The sequence below is a fragment of the Corvus moneduloides genome, chromosome 10, assembly GCF_009650955.1.
Source record: "Corvus moneduloides isolate bCorMon1 chromosome 10, bCorMon1.pri, whole genome shotgun sequence".
Lineage (NCBI taxonomy): Eukaryota > Metazoa > Chordata > Aves > Passeriformes > Corvidae > Corvus > Corvus moneduloides.
In genome coordinates, this window is record NC_045485.1 from 23,743,957 (window position 1) to 23,766,976 (window position 23,020).

The window sequence follows — 23,020 nt, forward strand, 5'->3', positions numbered from 1 at the left end:
GCTGGGCACCAGAGAACTTGCCAAGTATGCAAGGAGTTCTATTTTCAGGTATAAACACCAAATTTATGCCAAGATACATAGAAAGCTTGGTGCCAATACCTTTACAGAATCATAACAGCTTTAGAAAGTGGATCCATGGGGAGGGAAGGCTTTGATCTTGTAGATTTTGCTTAAAATACTCTTCAGAGAACTGGGGACCTGTTGCAGGCTGTGGGAGCTCTGCTAACAAGTTTCAGTGTAATCAGATTTTAATTTACTGTAATCAAAGCAAGGAAGGCTCCTCAGAAAAGACCCGAGTTAAACACCTTCAAAGAGCCAAGTTTAGAAGCCAGTGTTCAAAACTACGACAGAGACAAGTGTTCTGACATTACAGTTCTTTATTTGTTTTTGAATCCACGATCTATACAGGTATTTACAAGGCATGGAAATGGATAACAGCACAGAATACAATTGAGGTATAAGCTAAGAGCACAGTATGTCATGTTGCAATAAATATAATTCAAAATTTGTAAACTAAGTGACCAGATAGATGCATCTTGTTTACTAAAACCATATAAAATATCTGTTAAATCTCACGTGAGGTAGAGGACAGTTTTGTGTGTCATGTAATGCAACCACAGCAATGCTGACAGTAAGACTGTACATCATTGGCAAAGTATTAAAAATTGTTGAATGCACTGATCGTTTTTCACAGGCTTTTCCTATGGTTTCAGAGTAGTCATTCAACCTGTTGCCTTGAGCTAACACGGACTCAGTTGTTTTGCAGCTACTTTCTGTCATTTGAGAGAATTATACTGGCATGTCAACAGCAATAAATACTTCAGAGAGTGAGGATGAAAACACAAAAAACGTTCTGTCAATCACAGAAAGCAACGTGATGGCAACGAAATATTTCAGACCAACTTTTTATTATTTCCTAGAATTCGTTTAAATACAGTACAGCTGTGCTTTCCTTTAAGTGAGGTATCTCTTAGAAGAAAAAAAATTCAATTGATATCGTTACACTTAATAATTTTCAAATAGCAAAATTTTATACCGTGTTTGCTGTGCTTGATGAAGTGCTTAGAGCTCGTTTTTCAAGCATTTTCCAACTGAACCACTAACCCTGAAAAGAACAATTTACTAAGTAATGGAGACACACTATAAAATCATCGTGCAATTTGTAAGCAATAACTGCTTTCAGAAAAGCTAAAAAATGACTATTTTTTAAATAGGTATATGCAGCAAATAGAAAATTCTACAAGCTTTCTGTAAAGAAAACCAATGAACACTCACACTACAAATGTAATGAGCAAAAACAAAACTGAAATTTGCAGCTTTCTGCTGTTGACTATCGATGGCTTAAATAAAATTACCGAAATATTGCAAGCACAGATTAATAGGTAGGAGAAATTACGTCTTTTGTCGACTTCACCATGTTATAGAAAACTCTGTTGTATGGATTAATTACACGAATTAAGTGCAGAAAAAATACAAAGTTGTTATCTTTACTGACAATCAAAATATATACTCTACAAACAAGTGAATTCTAGGAAGCTGACCATGACAGCATTTCAAGGCCAACTTCCCAACTAATGCTAGGAAGGTTTCCAAAAATTTTATAACACATTCTAGCTATCCCCTCCCCCAATACAAAACAAGAATGTATGAATAAAACATTGTGACTTCTAAAATATGGGCCAAGACATATTTCTTTTCAGGCCACCAGTAGCTTTATGCTCCAACTTTTCCTACATCACTAATTGCATTATGCCTTTACTATGTACAGATGGTTTTACACCTAAGCTATCAATATATTAAATATAGAATAAAATTAGTTTAAGAATGTGAAACATAACTACATTCATCTAAATACTCAAACTGAACGATATGCTTTACTAAAACTAAAACACAGACTTAACTAAGTTTGGAGATTTAGATAAAAATCTCTTTCGTTGAGGGACACCTGATTACACTGTGAGTGAGGGTGTTTCCAGACTGCCAAAATGACAAGAGTTTTACTCTCTAAGCTCTTATATTTTATTGATTAAAGTATACAAAGCATGTTAAAGTTCTCTTTTTAAAAAGTATAGGAGCAGATTAGGTATCCACCTTGAATCCTACTGATTCCAAAAGGTGCACTAGGCAACTTCCATCTTGCTGTACGTGCTTAATAAAGCAACTTTCAAATTACAGACAATTTTAGGACTTTGTTCTACAGGCTTCATGTCACAACTATCTAGGAAAATTACTTCTTGCCTGAAAAGATCAGCAAGCAATGACTAAGGCAAACCAAATAACAATACATAAAATGAGCAAGCTATGACTAAAAGCAAAGACCTAATGACTGATTCAGTCTCTACCATTAAGTGTGCACTTAAGTGAGGGCCCTCAAGTGTGCATTCCAAGTTCCTATGTCAGGCTGTAAAATGAACCATTCGATAGAATTAGGATACGGTAGCGAAAACAAGGTCAACATATATTTGTTCTAGAACTTAAGAGCATTATTTACAATTTACTAAAAAACTGTCTTTCAAAGACTGTGAGCACACAAAGGGCTATGGCACATTTATGTATACATTATTACTTAAAATCAGTATAAAATTAAGTCTACACATATGAAAATTGTTTATGTTACGCCAAGAGCCTGAAAGTAGTATTTAAGAATTTTAAGAGGATTACAATAATTTAAAATGCATTCTAACTTTAGATTAACTAAATGGAATATTTACAAAGCTACTTTTAAGGTCATTATAATAAATGTTCCATTAGCTTCATCAGCCAGATGTTCGAAAACGATTATGAGGCCTTATCTGCAACCGGAATTGGTAAAACTTCCTATGGCTGCTGGAGTTCTTGCAACAGTGAAAACATTGGTACAAAGGACAGCCACCAGCATTTTAAGAGCCTCCAGCAGTGACCCAAGTGCTGGCTGAGGCACAGGAACCTGGGCTACACCAGCCCTCCACTGCCACTGCTGAACAACCTGGCCAAGGGAGACATCTGAGCAGAAGTCACAGAACACAGACAAGACCTGAATGGCAACGGAATATTCACTATCCTACTAATATAATAATCCCAGGAGGATTCCAAACATCCAACAGCTAAGCTATAACTACTGCGGTGCAGCTGTGAGAACGAGCTGTGGCCTTTCCCACACCGACAGCCCGAGCCTGCCTCAAAACACTGAGAAGCAACACAAATGGACTCTCTCCATCCTTCAGCAGCACCCAGGTGGAACTTCCCAGTTTCCCAGCTCATCCAACACCGGATCCAATCACACTGGACAACTTCAAGCTCTGTTCCCCAGCCATCACACCTCTAGCAGTACCCCTGCCTACTCTCCCTGTACCCACGGGTCTGGTGGCTGGACAACAAAACATTCACGGTGTTTTTAAAGCAAGTGGTGCACACGCAACCAGAACCATTTAGTCAGCACCTTTCCCTCCAAACTAAGCTGCAAAGACAGGCCTCTTCCATTTTAGTTTGGTTTTTTTTTGTTGTTTTTTTTTTAAAGCAAAAATTTGGAGATGGGAGCTGAAGAAGAGAAAAATATAATCCTGGTCTTCTTTTCTGGCAGGAGGTGGAACTAGATGATCTTTAAGATCTTTTCCAACCCAAACCATTCTGTGATTCTCAACACTGACAAAAAAAAATTCATTTTTTTAATCTAACCTGCTTTGCTTGTCAGTGTAAATACGACAGAGTTCACAAACAAAATTGTACAGTTATTAAAAAAATCATCCTATGACTCTGTGACATATAATTTACCACCTAATTTCTCATTCAATTTAAAGATATGTGCAATTTTATCCTTCTCTGTGATGTTCAGTCTTGTTATACCACCAAAAGAGAAACAAAAAAGAACAAGAGTTTTCAGTTTTACAAGTTAAGGGGAAAAACAATTCAATGTAGGTTTTTACTAGTGGTTTCATCCAAAATTAACTGAATTATTAAGAGAATATTAAACTTAAGTACCTCAAAACCAGAAACTAAAAGCACAAGTTAAAATTATGTAGTGAAATACTGGAATTACTAAAATATTCCTATCACTGACATGATCAGCTGACATCTGTCAGCTGTATCCAACTTTTTGGAGAGAAGTGCAAAGAAGTTTTTCTTCATCCAACTTTGTAGCCATGCATTTAACCCACTAGGAACCAGACTTCAGAAGTACTCGAACATCATATATATACATAAAACAGTAATTCTGTACAATTACACATTTCCCAATGGTATAGCTTAACAAACATGCTGTATTTTCTTAATTCATGGTAACCCTACCATGCCATTCAAATACAGAGACTATCAAAATGAGTTTTCAAAGTGCTATATCTCAGATTTTTACATTTTAAGCTATGATCACAATGTCAGTTAAGGCCTGTTCTATGTAATGAAAGAAAAAACCACAAGCTGGCAAGAAGCTCAAAGTGTGGAGGCTTAGGGTACTAAAGAAATTAACACATATTTCTTAATAAATATTATTTTTCTTGAAAGCATTAGTATCTGAAAAACAGTTAAGTCATGCTTTCTCAGTTTCTAAAAGGAAAAGCCCCGCCTTTAAGCCTTTTATTCATGTTTCTTTCATATGTACTACAGAGAAAAAAACAGAAGAGAACTTGTGAGTTTTTAACTTCCCAAGATTCCACTGTAATTGTAAATTTTTTAATTCACCAAAAAAAAAAAACCCAAACCAAAACTCTAATGTTTTCTTCTTCCAGCAGAGCAAGCAAGTGCTGGTTCTAACATTCCTTAGATTGATAATGAGTTGTTAAACAGACAATACTGAAAAGAGCAGCTGACTTCACACAATAAAATGATGGGAAAAACTCATGCTGGTAAATCACTTTTGATGCTCAATCATCAATCAATCGTGGCAATTTTGAGCTCTACCCTACAGACAAAAAGCTGCCTTTACTTTCCTCAGTTTGAGAACATTTAATTCTCACTGAAACCCAAACTATTTTAGACCTTGAAGAATTCAGGATGTTTTTAATGTACTTTTATAACTGGATGTGCAATTGATAGCAAAATAAAGATACCCACATATGTTTTAACAGACAATGTTAAAAGGTGTAGAGTCCTTAAGACTGCATTAGAAATAGACAGAAACTGGTCACTCTAAATCAAGAGTTTTGTATTTTTCACTGTTTGAGAAAAACACCAGTACAAATCAATGCAGATTTTCATTGGTTAGGAAAATCTAAAAATGTCTATCTATCTCTATTTATTTATATCTATGTATATCTTCACCTGGACCTGTCTGGGAAATAGAAATCCACAGAGAACACTTTTTCTCAGCACACAAAAATTATTCACAATCATTAAAACCAAAACACCCTGTTTGAAGGACGCAGCTGTGCTTCCTCTTCCAATTTCTATTTTCCTTTCCCATTTTTTGAAGATTTCAGGATCTGTAGCTTCAATTCTTTTATCATCAGCTCTAACTTTTCCCGGGCCTCTCGTTCCTGTCTCAGTTCGTCCTGGAGCTCTTGTCTATCTGCCTCTGCATGATCTAACCTCTGCCTCAACTCTGCCAGCTGTGAAACAGGAGAGACAGAGAGGCAGAGTAAATTTCTGCAAACTTATTTAAAACATCAAGAGGTCACAGATGGCCACTCCATGCATCCAAGTATTTCAGTCCACCAGAATTATGCAGTTATCAAGAATTATGCACTCACCTATTACACCATTAGCAAACAATGTCAATGTGCAAAGTTGCATACACATCATACTATAATTTAAGAAAAGAGAAAATCTAATTTTTAAATGCATGTAAGTTGTAGTTATACGAACTGTCACACCAGACTGCCAATAACACAGAGAATCTGTTGAGAAGATTGTGATGAAGTCTGCATTGAATGTGTCACAAATCCCAGAATAAACTGCATTTTTTCATTTCCCAGGTTCATTTCTCTCACCTGACAAAATATTACTTCTTTATTTCAAAGCCTGAATGCACTTCTAGAAGAAACAAAACCACCAACACTGTTTTCCAATACTCCTTAGTATAAATGAAACATTCAGAAAATCTTGAACATAACCATCTGTGTGTGTGTTCAAATATAAACCTGAATCCACACAAACATTTTTTTGAAATATTTTCTGTTTAACCACGGAAATTAGGTATTCTTTTCCTCTTTGGAATACAGCAAGGTACAAACTTGCTAGAATGTCACCAAAATTATTTACAGTGGCATCTGGAAACATCTTCTCAAGTATGGGAAAGTTGCTCATTGCTTATAGTATACTACCAGCAGTAAAACAGGGAGGAGACTGGGCACCAGTTATCTTCTCTCCCATGGATTTATGGGGTCCTTTCTTACCAAAAGACCTCACTCCATCTAAAAGACACCATCTGCCTTTATAATGATAGGTATCTACCTGATGTACATCATCACTAAGCATCCATCTCACTGAAAAAAAGGAAGACAGTTCCTGAGAATGAAAGAGCAGGAACATACAGGGTATTATTGGTGTTCACCAACTGCTACAGAATGTACTGGGTGAAGGAATGGCTGTGCTGATTTTAGAGAAACACCACATTTCATCTCCAATTCTATAACCAGAAATTCTTCAGCAGTTCTTAGGCAGCGACAGGCTGTTAATGCAAGTCCTGACTGCACAAGTGCTGCAGTGAAGTGCTGCAGAGCAAGAGTGCCCACTGCCTGCATGCTGCAGCATGTCTCTGGCTGAGTTTTCATTTCTGGCTCTAAGGAAAGGCTCCAGTACTGGTTATTCTGCCCTACTGTGATTGACAGGGTGAAGCAACCATTTCAATAAAGAAGTCAAAAAGGGGGAGAAGACAGTGCCAGGCCTAGAAAGGAGAAGAGACTTTAAAGCAAGTTGCAAATACCAAACTATTAATTCTGTTTAATGCACAAGGAGAGTTCCTCCCAGTCCACAGCTCTCAGACACAAAAGGCAGCCTGGGCAACTGCTTCAAGAACACATCAGATCAAGGCTTTTTTAAAATGCTGTATACACAGCTTGGGGAAGTTCCCTGCTCCCAAGACCCCTGTTTAACTCTGGTGCTTCCTGAAACCAGAATCTACTGCAAGATGTGATAAATGGAAAAAAAAGTTCAAATTATACGTTGTGAACAGATCTACCACAGAGGTAATAACAGAGTAAACTTTTACACAAGGAATGTATTTAGTTTTCAAAGTCTAACTTCAAAAGAAACACGCAACCAATCTCCTTGGGGAACAATCCACAGTTTTCACCCTCCAAAGGAAGTAAGCTGCACAAGCCCTATAAAACGTGCTGCACATGATGATCTCCATAAATTAGAACACGTTGTTACTTGCACTAATAGGGCTTGTACCAGATGTTTAGTAAATCAGGCCTTAGTCAGAGAGGATTATTTCTGGCAGCAAAGGCCAGGAATCAGTGGAGTGGGATGTCATGAAATTAAATTCATGAGAGGGATTTACGATGCGAGTCTCTGCCCTACTCACCAAAAATACCAAAACCTGTCTCTCAAGTACTGCCTGTTTCTCAGTTTGAGTCAGTAAGAACAGGACATATACGCAGTCGTGAACAAAGGACCACGGAGCTTTACTGAGCTCAAGTTCTGGATTTTGTTCACTTTAAAAATGAGTCTGTTAAGACTAGTTTTCTGTGATACAGTGCAAAATAAACAATTTCATCATAACTACAGCTGATTTTTAAAAGGGGCATTCCAAGGTTCCCTTTGGCAATAACTTTACTTTTTCCCATTGGAATAATCTCCAACATAAAGAAGCAATAGTAAAAGCTAAAAGGGAAATGAGAGGAAAAAACAGCTCCATAGGTTTTGACATATGAATCCAAGAGGCAAGAATGAGAGACACTAATATGATTTTCATTACCAAGAAAACTCTTGGCCAAATGCTTTGGTAGAGCCCAGAAGGGGCTCATCAGAGAGTGCAGAAGGTTCTACCACCAAGGAACCTCAAGAGCAGCAAGGTATGCTGCTAATGTGACAAAAAGATGGTTCAGAGGTTTGGATTTTATTTCTTTTTTACGTAAAATAATGATAATGTTTAAGTCTATATCATGGGCAAGCCTATATATTAAAAATGGAATTTGTTTTAAATGAGGATGTAACAGACCTCATGTTTAAGCTTAATATTTCATCAATAACATCCTATGTTTCTGTAAGTTACATTCAACCTCAGTTTCAATCAAGGAACAGGGAAATAAATAGTGCTGTCACTGACCTATTTTGGTATTTGTCTATGGTGCCAGGACACACAGAGAAAATGAAACCTTAAGGTAGCTGAACCACAACTGCACGATTTCCTGCTACACTAAATATGTTTTGTTTGAAATAAACCTCCTTCCCTTCTCACCTGTGCTGCATATTCAGCTTCTTTGTCTTTTTCCAAATTGGAGTCACAGCTACATTTTTGCTTCATCACTTGGTCCAGTTTCTTCTCCAAGTCTCTCTGCTCAAAATAAAATTCCTCCATTCTTTGTGCATGCTCTGCTTGCAAACATTCGAGTTCTTTTTGTAAATTCTGCTGCTCTTCAGTCAGCTCCTTCATAGCTTTAGAGTTGCTTAACATTTCCACTTCCTGTAAAGAAAGATCAAGATCACATACTCCTTCCTTCTAACACCAGAAAAGTAAAAAAACCTGAATTTAAAAGTGTATCTGGAACCAGTGAGGCCAAAAAGACCATTTGTAACTACCAATAACAACAGCCTGATAATGGTATTTATCTGCTTATCAATGACAGGAATTCTGTAACATGCATCTAATTTTTAAGAAATTACTTATACGCCTAAGTACATGGAGCTACCAGAAACAAATTTGCACTTCTAGCAGTGAACCTCAGGAAGCAACAGCATTGATTCACTAAAATATACTTCGAAGATGCAAGAAGTGTAGCATCAAGAAACAAAATGAAGTGTTTGATTGCATTGTCCACTGACATTTTGATATTTTAAAACTCGTAATTTTTTTAAACTTATCCACAAGCTTTACCTCCAATAGCAGAACAATTTTAAAGTAGCAGCTCTAGGGCCCGACCTGAGCTCCTAGATTCTGAGATTAGCATTTAAATTAAATAAAATAAATTAAAATATTAGGTCTGTTCCATGAATGCAAGAAGCAAAGACAGTATTTAACTGAATTCAGAAAACAGAAATGTCACAAATGAACACCAGCCTCTAAAATCATTCATTATTAAAGAAAAGACTAAAAATAAAATCCCTAAAAGCAAGCCTTTGCAAATGGGAATAGGAAGGTGGTGTTCTTTTTTATACAGGGCAGCAATAAGACCATTGCTAGAATACTGATACCTGCATCTTTAAAAACCTGAAAACAGAAATTTCAGAGGATACAGCAAAAGCAGGAGCTGCATGGACCTGGCAGCTGCAAACTGAAGAGACACCAATTATTAGTGGGCTCAAAACTCATGAGCATAAGGGATATTGAAGATTTGGTGTCTGGATTTAAGCTGAGGGAAAAATGATCTGTGTGCTTTGGTGTTTCTAAATGAATGCAATCCGTGACTGTGGAGCCAGCAAGCCCACATCAGCTCCCTGCTGTCCAAGGGGAAATGCACTCAGCTGCCACTGTACCATTTGGAGCTGCTGTTTCCTCCGCAAAATCGTGTTAAGTTTTTCCTGCTGCTTGATGTAGGTTTTCATTACTTCTTCCATGATCCTTCCCTTGTCATCCTCACAGCTGATGTCTTTCATGAGGGTGGGGGACAAGGTTCGTGCATCAGCACCTCCCTCACCACGGCCAGAGTCTCTGGTGGTTTTGGAAGAAACACGCTCAGATTTTCCACCTCTCGCAGAACGAGTTGACACAGGAGGATCTACACAGAAAAGAGCAGAGAACAATAATCACAGAAACTTCAACTTCCAGAGTGAAAAAAAATGCAAAGAAAACTGAGATTACATAAAGGTGAAAGGAATTTTTGGAAATCTGAAGTGACATCACAAAATTCTAGCTCAGTGTTAAGCTTTCCAAAATTCTGTGGTATAAAAATCAAAGACTTTAACACTTTTTTCACTACTCACCTAAACGTTTATGGGGCTGCTCCACACCAGTTTTCAAGTCAATTTTTTCCTGTTCTTCAAGAGAAAGCTCTGGATAGGAGGCAGCTTTTTTGTGCTTTCCACTACTGAGCTTCTTCTCTGACTGCCCAGGTGAGGATTTATTAACTTCTGAAGCTTTTACTGTTGCTTTTGCAACATCCTTATATTGAGATGCAAGAGATACATTCGGGGCAACCACTTTATCACACATATAAAGGTAGTAACTGAAAGACCAGAAGAGTAAAATTCATAGTGAAAGGTAAGACATAATAAATGATGGCTGGTTGAGAGCAGTAAGTTTAATTTTACATGAGTTCAAACTGTGAAAGCATCAATGAAAAATAAGCACATCCTTTTAAAATTTTTCCTATGCAAAAGGAAAGCCTAATGACACACTTCATCTTTACTGAGTAGATTATCTAGATAAGGTTTTGAGGCTATCAAACAAGTGGATTCTCCAAACATGGCTGATTAAAAAAAAAATTACAGAAAATCATACGAAGACTTCATTTAAATGCAAAGAGTGAAATTAGAATGTCACCGAATCCACACTCTCCAGCATTTTCATAATCCTTATATTAGCAATGGAGGATGGGGAAGTGCTCAGTGAAGTGGGAATGAGCACCTCATTTAAGCAGCAAAGCTGTGTTCAGACAGTCCTGGGGCATGTCTGAGACCAATGCTGGACATTCTTTCCCACGTACACTGAGCTGCCCATTTGGATTTTCACAGCTCCTGGACTCCTGGGAGCATCCCTGTGTCCCATCCTAACCTCACCACTAAGCCTAATAGAGAGGGAAGAGAGCCCCAGGTGTGTTCAGGTCAGTGCCACGATCACCAGTGTCACTGGAGTTCAATCGCTGTCTTCAACACTTCCCTTTCTCCTGGTTCTGATGGAAAGTACCAGCAGAAACAGAACATGAGGGCCCATCACAGAAGTTCCTCCACTCCCTTGTTTGCGTGGGAACCAGTGTGATGTGTGTACGCCAAAAAGGGTCTGCTCTGACCCAAATTCGGGACCTGTGTAACCACAAGGAGTGAGGGCAAGAGGAACATCACGAAAAACTGTTTCCCTTGCTGATGCAGGTGACAAACTGGGTAAGTCAAGGAAATGCACTTGGTTTCTAAGACCAGGAAACCCGTCTGCAGACAATTCAGCTGCAGCCCTTGTTCCACCGTGGAAGAAAGCCTTCAAACACCTCTTGAAGTCTTTTCTGGAAGGAAATTAAGTTGTCCTCATGGTAAATAGGCCCTACGCAGCTTTCCACATGCATGCATTGCATACAATGTAAGAGATCAAAAATTACCTCTGTCTTTTCTACTAAGAAAAGGGAAGTTTTAATTACATTTCAATTGTATTGCCTGCAGAAGAACACCCACAGGTCACAGCTTGAGTCCTATCCCAAAAAAACACTCATAAGCAGTTCGTTAGTATTTACACTAAGAAATGCATAAAAATTTAGGGTTAAATCATTTCTGTGTGATACCTTAAGAGCTTTCCTAACAGTTCAGGTTGCAAACACATTTTTTAAAATTTGAATTATCCCTAAATAGCCAAAAGTATTTAAATACTTGATAGCGCTTATAGTTCTACATAACAAACTCAGTTACCTGGGATGGAAAAAGGAAGGTGGTTGAGGATCAGTGTCTGCTTCTTGCTTTATAACTGGATACCACTGTGATAATTCCAGGTTCTGCTGTGGCTCTGCCTAAAGGAAAGAAAATAAATTGCTAATTGAAACATGGATACCGGTTATTTACATTTTCATAAACACTCCTCACAGAAATGGCATTTACACCATTAATACAGCCACAGCAGAGAAACTGGTACTGGGAAATGGGGTGTCTTTGGCAGAGATGCAGGGCGATGCAAGCCACAGAATTTTCTTTGATCTCAAATTTACCATTATGGGCAAAATAGCAATGAAATTAAAAGCAAATCTCTTGACAGACCTATCTAAAAGCTCTGCTGAGTTTCCAGAACTCTGCTAAACAAGCTTGGGAGAAACAGAAAGCAGGACCTAGGACTCCCAAAAGGTTGTAGGGGCCTTTTGTAATAACGTGTCTATGTAAAGTAAGCACCCACTAGATACTTTATTTCAAAATTAAATGGAACAGCGTGCTGGTGTTCCAGGGACAGAACTTTCTTTAGTCATCACAAATTTTTATTACAGCAGCAGTCAAAGCTGCTCCCAGTAACATGACAATGCCATTCCCTTTGCAGTGGCAAACAAAATTAACCTGGGTGCATCAGAATTTATGATCTTAAAAACTTCTGTCTATTTTGAATTTGGAAAGCGATTCTTGTTATGTGTGTCTCAAGAAGTATTTTTGAAATTACTCTTTACTCAAAATTCCTGGTGATACTTTGTGCTCCCCTCCAAAGTTGCTCTTAATTTCAAGTGAAAGGTGTCTCATCATGAATTTACAATAGTCACACAGCTAAGAAATTGATTTATAATTTCACTGTATTAGAACAGCCTTGGGATGCGGGGTTTTGGGTAGGGTGTGGTTGGCTGACCCCAGGCAGCTGCCAAGCACCCACAGAGCCGCTCCCTCAGCACCATTCCCAGGGGATTGAAGGGACAAGACCAAGAAAGCCCCTGGATAAAGTTGGCTTAAGAAGTGAAGGAAAGAGAAAAATAAAAGTGATGCAAAAAACACGGCTCAGGTCCCTCCCTCATACAACTGCCCAGCCAGCCTCCAAACAACCTCCACCTTGGATGTCAAACCCTCTTTCTCCTCCTCAAAAATCCCAGTTTTTACTGCAATAGCCAGAACACTGGTGTGCTACCCACAGTTTTAGCCACCAATCCAAAGCACAGCATCATACAGGCTGCTACAAAGAAAGTCAACACCATTCCAGCCAGACCCAGTACCTTGACAAGCTGCTCAATTAAAAAACAGCCTATAAAGCTAAAAAAGTTAAATAATCCTGTACTGAAACCTTCATGTAGTGTTCTAACATCTTCACAACTTCTTATGTGCTATATTATCAGGAGAGTTTATATTTACACACCCTGGAATAAACTTTTGGAGAACTTCATCGCTGGCAGACAGAGGCCCCCAGTGACACCAGTGTGACCTGTGCCATGGTCTGCACAATCCAACACCAACCCCACCCTGGCAGGGACCAAACCCCACCCACCCCATTCTGACCAAAACTTCCAGCCCATGAAACTCAGCTGTCACAATGAAACTGAAATTTAACCCCACCCCTACCGTTCCTCAAATCACTTCCAACACAGACAGAATGGGACGGAGGGCACAAGGAAGAGAAACTCTGGAGTTGTAAATTCATAAGGCTTTAAATAATAAAGATTTGAATAATCTCTAGAAAAATGGCCTCATCCTGACACTCGTCAAGTTTTTTCTACTTATTCAGATCATTCTAATAATTTAAATAATCACAGATAATCTACTTATACTGCAGCTAGTATGCAGTGATCTGATTTTAGCTTCAGACCACATTTGTCCATATTTTAGGACTCACATTTTAACATGCTTATATATTTACATGTGAAATTATCAGGTCATCTCTATTTTCAAATTACTAGGTCAGATTTTTGCTTTTTTTTTTTACCTATTGCAAATGGAAACTGAATTTATTGTCTACCTATTAGTGTGCATCTTGCAAATGAATTTCTGCAATCTTGCAATCAAATTTTTACTTAGGAAAGAAAATGAAATGTTACATAAATAAACATGAAGTCTTTTTCTAACAGGACTCTTCCCTCACCATCCAGGTAAATGAAACAAGGTATCTACTTCCAAATATACACGTGTATTTAATTACCCAACAATTTGTTTATTTTAGATGCTCTTAAATAATTCTCTAAACACAATAAGTTGAATTGAATTACTTCTACTCTAACTGTTTAAAAGGTTTACATGAAAATGCCTTATTTTTCTTCTAAGCTAGTTGGACAGAGCTGCTCTTTAAGGAGAAAATACATAGGAAGTAATGGTTTCAGTGTAATCATTAAGCCAGTAGTTTTAGCAGAGACTGAATTTATAAAACCCTCAGAAGAAATGTTAACCCCCCCATGCTGTGAGCTTTCCCCCACACACTGTGACACGCTCAAGGAATCAGTCTGAGAAGCAAGACAAAGTTTTAGTGCAGAGATGATGAGAAACTGTCGCAAAGTCAAAGGGAACAAGGATCTGTCAGTGCAGGAATCAGCAGAGACCCAGTGACAGCTGTTCCATGAAGAGCAGGTGGATGTTGCACTGCAGTCTAGAACTCCACAGAAAATTATGACAATTAAGCACACAGCTTACAGCTCTGTTATTAGCACAAAGAACAGAAAGGAGTTAATCTCAAGAGTACTTTGCTCTTAAAATACTGAAACAGAAGTGTATTTGCACTGTGAGGTGAATAAACTCAGAGTGAAATGCTAAGGAGAAAGACAAGGCACGGGAACTAGGATGCTCCAAAGACTACGGGACATAAGTAATTCATTATTACTGGATGGGGAAAGACCTAGCCAAGGGCAACTGTTCCTCCTGGGCCCTCCAAGATAACCACAAAGATGTGTCAACACTGCTGAGGACTGACTCAGCAAAGGTGCTGAGGAGGTGAGAGAACAGCGAATGGAACATCCTGCAAATAAATTCCCCTGGGAGTGTAAGGAAAGGGAATGTCTAAGTGTTGTACCTGATACCTCTCCCACAACACTGAAATGAGGAAAAGAAGTTGTGGCTGCTCCATCCCTGGAGGTGTTTAAGGTCAGGTCAGATGTAGCTGTGAGCAATCTGGTCTAGTGGAAGGTGTCCCTGCCCACGGCAGAGGGTGGAATGAGGCGATCTTTAAGGTCCCTTCTAATCCAAACCATTCTGTAATTCTACGAAAAGACAACTGAAGCAGCCTAAGCTTCCCCAGGACAAGGACAGGGAAACTGCCCTCTTATACTCTTGTATAATATTCCCAGATGAATATCCACAAGATGGAAAAAAATCCCCAAACCTCCCCCACCACTGTATTTTGTTCATGTTTTCACAGCTTCTCACTCGTTGTATGTTGCTTTGTAAGAAAGAACTACACAGGTCTGCTACGGAAGACTGCAGAGAGTTTTAGTACCTCATTTACACCAGTCCAGTCCAAATTACTGCCACTGTTAATTTCAGGTGCGTTTTTTTCATCTTTGCACATGAAACTGAAAGATCTCATTGTCTGAAATTTGCTGCTGTGGAAAGGGAAGCAGCATTTATAGGTGTGAATATGGAAGGCTATTTGCACTGATGCATCCACCATGCTGTAGTTCATTTCCTACACTGGCATTGCAAGAATAAAGACTGACATGTCTTTATCAGTTGAAAAGCAAAGTCTCTTTGCTAGGAGACTGCATCTTCAAATAATTCAGCATGTGGAAGCATGCCATACTGCAGGCTTCCATGGGAATCTGCTGTTAAAATCTCTTCCTGCAGACTGGCACCACTGTAACAGTACCTGTTACTACAGTCAGCCTTCCTGCAACACCAACTTTTCAGAAATTTGTGCTGAAAGGTGTCAGCTCATAGCACCCCTTTTTGGGCTCAACCATCTGCACTGCTCTTGCTGCTATTTTGAAATCCACTGCAAAACATCCAACAGGCAACATGGATTTATCACCAAACCAGCAGCCATCAAACAGACACAGAAACACCAACTACACTTAAAAGAAACAGTCATGGGGCAGAAACCCTTAAAAACCTCTTAAAGTTTAAATTACACCCCGAAATTGTGCCTTCTATGAATGGGAACATCTATCATATTAATGTTTCTCTGCTGCTTGTCCTATTATTTAAAGTAGAAGCACTCCAAGGGACAAAAAAGCTCTGTATTTTGGAACCACAGCACAGACTTACAGCAGTATTTTAGGAAAAAATAAGATGTCTATTATTAACTATTGTCAAGATACCGGCCTACAGCTCATTACTTGGGCTGCTTAAAACCCCCTCTTTTTGGCATATTTCACTGCACAAGTGGTTTAAACAGAAAGCTCTTGCTGAACAAGCAGACTTTGGGCTTCTAAATAGCCATTTAGCAAAGCACCATTACCCTGCACATAAGTCATGAGATGGGTGGCCAGCAAGCCAGGTTGCCATCCAGCCCACGTGTGCATGCTGGAGTACAAATAAAGAATTCATTTGTAATACTTGATTTTCAAGCTCCCTTCTGCTTTGCTCAGCTGCTGCAGCACACACCGCATAAACCTACTCAAAGGTCAAATGGGAGAATGAAAATTTCCACAATAGCCTGAATTTTCCAGAGTCTGTATACCTTAGGACAGAACAAGAACCAACTGAGCCAAGCTAGCTTGAATGGTTACTTGCAGCCCAAAGAGGAAAGAAATTGCCACCCCTTTTAATGAGAAATGTTATTTCCATGGTGAAGCTCTCTCACAAATTTAACTTAGGCTTGATGTGACAAGTATTCCCACTTAGAAAAGCCAAGTAACACGCTTCTAAAACAAGTATTTATGTGTGAGCAGAAAGAGATCTGGGAGTTTTACACCACCAGGTGAACTTACTTTGGACCGAGTTCTTTTCTGATTTTTCTCGCTGAATTTCTCCTTCATTTCCTCCAAGAGATGCTTCAACTCTCTCTCCTCTGATGTGCCCAGGTATTTTTGGTTAATGTGCAGGTAGCAGTGCCACTTGGCCGACTCAAACCCCCAGTGGCAGGTCCTCTTGTCTGGGGATCTGTGTGAATGCATCACAAAGGTCTGGGGCGAGAACATCCCATAGCATTCCAAGCACTGGATACACGGGTCATCCGGGGCAAGGTAGAACTGAGGTGCAAACAACCCCTGGCACTTGCCCAGGCACTCATGCTCTACTTCAAAGGCACTGCCAGTCTCTTTCAGCTGGGCCAAGGTGTTCTTACCAGGGAGGAAACTGCCACTTTGGGGGAAAGTGCGAGGGCGCAGTAAAGCATTGCATAGTCTCTGAGCATCTGTCAGCGTAATGAGCCCACAGGACGGAGCGTTGAATGGAAGAATTCCCAAAACCTTCAGAATGTGAAGCTGGTCAGAAGTGCACCTTGAGCAGTAGATATAGAGTTCATCACACACCGTGTTGATCTGCTGCAAGGAAAAGTCTCGGAGGACCGAATTCAACACTTGAGGCAGGCAAAGTCTTTTTTCTCCTCCGACTTTAAAACAAGAGATGGATTCCCCCTCCAGCAGGGTCTGGGTGAGTTCTGTAGAGCTGTCTGGAGGGATGAGCAGTGGACCAGAGAGTATTTGTGGTGATGGGAGAGGCAGGAAGACAGTGGGTGACATACTTTCCTGGGAATACCGAGCTGAAAAAGCTGCGGGTCCACCCAGCGAACTCTGGCTGCTTAGGTGGAACTGTGCCAGCGTGTGTTTCAAACCTGGATTTAAACTCAAAGGCTCAGATACTGAAGCACTGTTTGGCTTGGCGGTTTCCGCATCAGCCTCCACCGGAGTTTCGTCATAGTCATCCAAGTTTTCCTTCTTTATTGTTGGCAATTTATTTATTACAACCTGTACTTTGTTATTTACATGCATTTCTGTCATTGCTTTTTTCAATGGAGGACTCCCATCCTCTTGGATCCTGCTCCTTTTTTGGTCTGAAACCAGACCGAGAGGGAAGTTTATTTGTGGGCTTTCCATTGCTAAACACTAGAACTTGAAGTAAGTCAGTCCTGAATGTGCATTTTCTTGCTTGTTCATATAAAAAATAGTTTCTTGTGATCTTGGATTACCTCAGGTACACTAAGCTGCACACTCCTTTCACCGAAATATTACTTCTTCAGCATCCAACAGTAAAAACTGTAACCCATTTTGCATGTAATACCATAAAATTACTAATGGAGAGGTTACACAATCTTCTTAGTTATTCGTTCAATTTTATAATATAAAAACCCTAATGCAATATGTATACAAAAGGTTTTCTTCATACCCTACCCACTATTTTACACAGTAGTCTTGTCCAGCAATTTAGTAAAAAATGATGCGTGTTCATTCTCAATCTTTTTTTCCTTTAAAAAATATACTGTCTTTTCAAATAAGTCTCTATTTAAATATTAAAATAGAAAAATGGGCTCAGTTTGAAGAATGTCAATCTTAACGCAACTGATCCAAAACGTAGTTTAAGTTGTGTGAAAATTTTATTCAGCACTTTCAGCTCCCAGAGATCAAACACAATCTTAAGGGCTTGCTTTATTGTGCTGCCAGCTTTATGATTTCACCACCACCATGACAGTTACTATGGCAGTTCACAAATAAATCCTCAAATGAAAGGCTGATCCAGATCGACGGCAAAAACTAAACGTCCCTAGAGAGTCACCTTTTGCCCAGATGTCACTGGCGTGTGTCAGAATTTTCCCAGCCCGAGTTATTAGTAATAGAGGTGAGATCCAGGCCATGGGCTGAATTCATGCCGTGTGCTAGTACAGAGTTCTGCCAGTCTTTCCTGATAACCTGTGAAAGAGAGAGAGGCCGATTACAAGCAATCCCAGAGTTTGCTCTGTACCTAAAAGGGCTTCAAGAGAGCTGGAAAGCGACTTTTGACAAGGGCATAGAGTGACAAGACAAGGGGGAATGGCTTTAAGCTGAGAGAGGGAAGGTTTAGATTTCATACAAGGAAGAAATTATTCTCTGTGAGAGCAGTGAAGTACTGGCACAGGTTACCCAGAGCAGCTGTGTCTGCCCCATCCCTGGAAGTGTCCAAGGCCAGGTTGGACGGGGCTTGAAGCAGCCTGGGACAGTGGAAGGTGTCCCTGCCCATGGCAGGGGGGTTGGAAGGAGATGAGCTTTAAGGCCCCTTCCAACCCAAACAATTCTGGGATTCCCTGCCAGAGGCAGGGTGCGTTTCCCAATAACTCGCGGAACATCAGGACAAGCCCCCGACCGATGGGCGATACCGGCGGGGGAGGGGGCGGTCCGGAGCGGCTCTGCTGGCGTGCACGCCCGACAGGACGGGCGCTCCGGCGAGCCGGGCACCGGCCCCCCCATGTCGGGCACCGACCCCTCGCCCCGCAGCCCCTCCCGGGACGCCGCATCCCGCCGCTCCCTCCCGCGCCGTGACTCACCCCGGCCCCGCCGGCACCGCTCCGGGCTCGGCCCTTCCCCCTCCCGCCGCCGGGCTTGCCCCTCCGCCCTGCCCGGCTCCCCGCTGTCCCCAGCCGTACCGCGCCGCTCCGTCGCCCCCGTGTCCCTCCCTCCCTCCCTCCCTCCCTCCCATCCCCGGTACCCCACTCCCCCTCTCCCCCCCGCCCCCGCGCCGCCTCCCTGCAGCCGCCGCTCCCTCCCATCCCCCGCGGGCGCTCCCGCCCTTCCCCCACGGCTCCGCCGCCCCGCTCCCCGCCGTTCCCGGTAAGTTCCCCGGCAGCTCACCCGGCGCCGCGGGGGCTCCGGCGGCCGCGGGGAGCGGAACAGGCGCCGCGCTCGCACCGCCCACCCGTGACCTCACTGCGGAGACCGAGACGGCGGCGGCGGCGGCGGCGCGCGGGCACGAACCCGCCGGCGGCGCGCGCCGGCCCCGCCCACTGTCTGGGGCAGCGGCGGGAGCGCCCGCCCGCCCCTCCCCCGCCCGGCGCCGCCGCCGCCGCCGCCTCAGCGCCAGGAAACCTGGCCGGTCTCTCCTCCCCCACCCCCGCGCCCGCAGGGAAAGCGCAGGAAGATAAATAAAAAATAAAATTAAGAGAAATATATAATATCGATTAAAAAGTGAATATACATGGGAAAGTGGGGGTTTTTTGCCCGGCGTCCCCTCAGCCCGCCCGGGTCACATCCGGCCCCGCGCCGCCCTGCCGCCGTTCCCCCGTCAGCGCCCGAGAGGGGCCGGCTGAGGGACGGGGACGGAGCGGCAGCTGGGGTGGGGGGGAGGGAGAGCGGCCATGGCAGAAGAGGAAAAGCCCGGTGGGAGGAGGCCCGGGCGCTGTCGGGGAGCTGTCGGGCGTGTCGCTCCCCTGAGGCGCGGTGGCGGGCAGAGGCCGCCAGCGAGGGGCTCTCCGTGACTGTCTCTTAGTGCCTGTACCCCAGCGAGGCTCCCTCAAAGAAGGTCCCTCAGCGACTGTCCCTCAAAGAAGGTCGCTCAAGGATGGTCCCTCAGTGAGAGTCCTTGAGTGACTGTCCCTCAAAGAGGGTCCCTCAGCAAGGGTCTCTCAGTGACCCCCAGCGAGGGCTGTCCCAAGGGTGGGCTGTGTTCTGACACCCCACTGCTGGGGACGGGGAGACGTGGGGAAGGCGGGTGACTGTGATGGTGTCTGTCCCCGAAGCAGTGTCACAGACCGCTCCCTCCAGCCACGGGCTCGTAGGAGATGCTGAAGCGCAGGAGATGTTTTGGGAAATGATCAAACCGCGGAGAGGCGGGGAAGATGCTCTTCAGGGACAGCTTAGTCGCTGTACAACTTGTTCATGTATTACAAGTTTCTTCTGCCTGCAAGAAGCCCAAAGCTTTTCAGTTTACATCTTTGTGAAGATAGCGCTTCAGCTGGGATTACGGCGCAATCCAATTTGCCGTTTCCTTTCATCCCACACAGTTACATATTTTGATGCGAGTACAAAAGCACAGCACATGAAAATAGGGCAGTTGTACAACCACCAGGCACCGCTTAGCACCGGCCAGCGCTGCCCGCGGCCGGCGAGATCCCCTCCGCGCTATTCCCTAATGCCGTCCCAGGAGGATTATGGCACAGGCACAAAACCTGCCTCGCTGCTGATCAGCTGAGAGAGGCTTTTGGTGCTCTTTAATCCTTGACTTCGCACCTTTGATATGCTCAGATTTCCTCTGGGCTGGCCGGGCTCGCTGATGGAGAGACTCTTGAGCATCACTGCAAAGCTGCTTCACAAGTCGCCACTTAACTCGCACTTAAACCACCACATAAATTGCGGTACCTGCAACAATATCTACAATATCTTTGGAGCTGAGTGATCTTTAAGGACCCTTCCAACCCAAACCATAAGGAATTTATAAAAAAGCAAACACATTTGTGAAGGATACTAACACCGGGTACTTATTTATTGAGCAGATACAAAGGTCTGCTTAAAAGCCACAATATGGCAGAGTAAAACAAGACTTCTGAATCCCCCAGCTTTTGGAGCTAATTCTGAAAGACATGGACCTGTGAAGGAATTATCTAGGCATTCCAGACATTCCTTTCTGCTTCACCCTCTTAGGCCTCAGGACCTGATTTAAAAAAAAATCTCTTCAAATACCAATCAGTAAAATGCACTGCGTCATAATCCCTTTTGAATTTACTGAAGAAAATGCAAGGTGTCTAACATCAGAGATGGACTGATCGATGTCTGTGAGGAAGACAACATATGTAGGCAGATATTCCATCTTTTATTAGACCTACTGATGTAATGGAAGTTTAGGATTCAGTGGCATTGTTTAATTTGTTGGTTGTTTTTTTTTTTTTCAGGTTCTGCTGCAGAAATGTTCCATTTCAGGTTGCAAATTCTGGTAACTATTGTGCTGTAATGATAGTGTTGCTATAGAGCTACAATAATCAGGCAATGGAAGACAAAGTTTGTAGGTAGAGGATTGTCTAAAAAAAGATGTTAACTCTGCCTACAACTTCTACTGTGGACTGTGAAAAGCAGTTCTGAAGACACTGCGACTAAAACCTGAGTTACAGACCTTTGCAAGTGGTAATAAAGTGCATTAATAGCACAAGAGGAATCTTGCTTTGATTAATAAAGTGTCGGAATTTTCAAGAAGTGCTGAGGGTCTGGGGAAGCTCACAAACTTCCCTGATACATAGTCCCTGAAGATACACAATTTAACTATGAACTGTGCCCTGGAGAGCACAATTTAACTGAATAAAGATGGTGCATTTTCTTCTCTGATGAGCTTTTATTGTGCTTTTCAAAGAAAAAAAACCACTTTGGTAGCAATGTGTAATAGTAAATTGTAACAGTTCAGACTGTTAGCTAATCTGTCATAGGAAGTTTCACTCTTGTGAAATAAGATACCTTATTACAGGTTGGGTTTTAAGCACAAAAAGTTGATAGATTTTGGCAGACACCACATCTTACAGGACGAGTCAGAGTGGGGACAGTGCACAAAACTGAAGAACTTGAACTATTCCTCTGGTGTAAGGGGGGTATAAGCGCAGACACTTTGCTCATACTTAGAAGTCAAACGTGGACACAAAAGATTCCTGGTTCTATTTATGCCTGAAAAAGCTGCACATGCCCAGGATGCAGATGCTGTTCTACCTTTAATTATTGCTGATTAAATTGTAAGAGTCCACCTTTCAACTATGCAGTCCAGATCCCTTTATCATAAGCAGAAAAAAAAAATTCTTAAAATAAACCCATGGGGAACTCTTTGCAAAAAAATGCGATATGGTAAAATCTCCCTCCCAACGGGGCTCCAATCCCTACCTTCTCTCTTCCCAGGGAAACATCATTATTCTGTGGCCAGTTTCAGATACCTCTGTTACTCACACGCCTTCCACCATCCATGCTGAAGTGAGGATGCTTGGTTAGCACTTATCAAGTGTATATATAGATTATCCAAGCTATTAGCTTCCTTCATAGAGTGCCTCAGTGTAAACAATTGCTCAGACTGAGGCGAGAGCAGCTGGGCACCCAACTGAACAGAAACAGGGAGCGTGCGTGGGGGGAGGTTAAGCATGTAAGATACGCAGCCATCTGCAGCACCCGCCAGGATTGCCGACACACACCCGTGGTAACAGGCAAGACAAAATCTCTTTTAAAAAAGATATTAAACCACTGCAACTGTGGCAGGGTATGAGCTAAGTGCCATCACCCTCTGTGTCAGAAATCTGAGCATGCAGGGGAGGAGTTGAAGAAACAAAGAAATAAATCATGCAGAAGTAAGTGCAGCAGACGAGAGAGCGTTGCTGTGAACTCCAAATCCCAGCTCTGGCAGCTGAGATGATGTTGTACGAGTTCCAGTTGAAAGAGGCCCTTGGACGAACAGGCTAAAGCAGCATTTTGTATTTTCCCTGAAGATTTCTGTCTCTCTGCAAAGGATTGATGCCTCACTGCTTTTGTCTCATCACTGGTGGTGGAAGGAAAAC

General features: G+C 42.0%; 1 protein-coding gene across 2 annotated transcripts; it reads right to left on the reverse strand.

Annotated features, from left to right (window-relative positions):
* Nucleotides 1–359: 359 nt before the first annotated feature.
* SKIL (SKI like proto-oncogene) lies at nucleotides 360–19,474 on the reverse strand. 2 transcript variants are annotated; one of them, XM_032119619.1, is made up of 7 exons: nucleotides 19,359–19,474; nucleotides 16,527–18,443; nucleotides 11,626–11,723; nucleotides 9,997–10,238; nucleotides 9,550–9,791; nucleotides 8,315–8,539; nucleotides 360–5,519 (listed from the first exon to the last, which is right to left on the reverse strand). In XM_032119619.1, the coding sequence occupies exons 2-7, from the start codon at nucleotides 17,631–17,633 to the stop codon at nucleotides 5,358–5,360; spliced, it is 2,076 nt and encodes a 691-aa protein (XP_031975510.1). In that variant the 5' UTR covers nucleotides 17,634–18,443; nucleotides 19,359–19,474; the 3' UTR covers nucleotides 360–5,357. The 2 variants fall into 2 exon arrangements, with proteins under 2 accessions (XP_031975510.1, XP_031975511.1); XM_032119620.1 differs by lacking the exon at nucleotides 19,359–19,474 and adding an exon at nucleotides 19,055–19,074.
* Nucleotides 19,475–23,020: the final 3,546 nt, after the last annotated feature.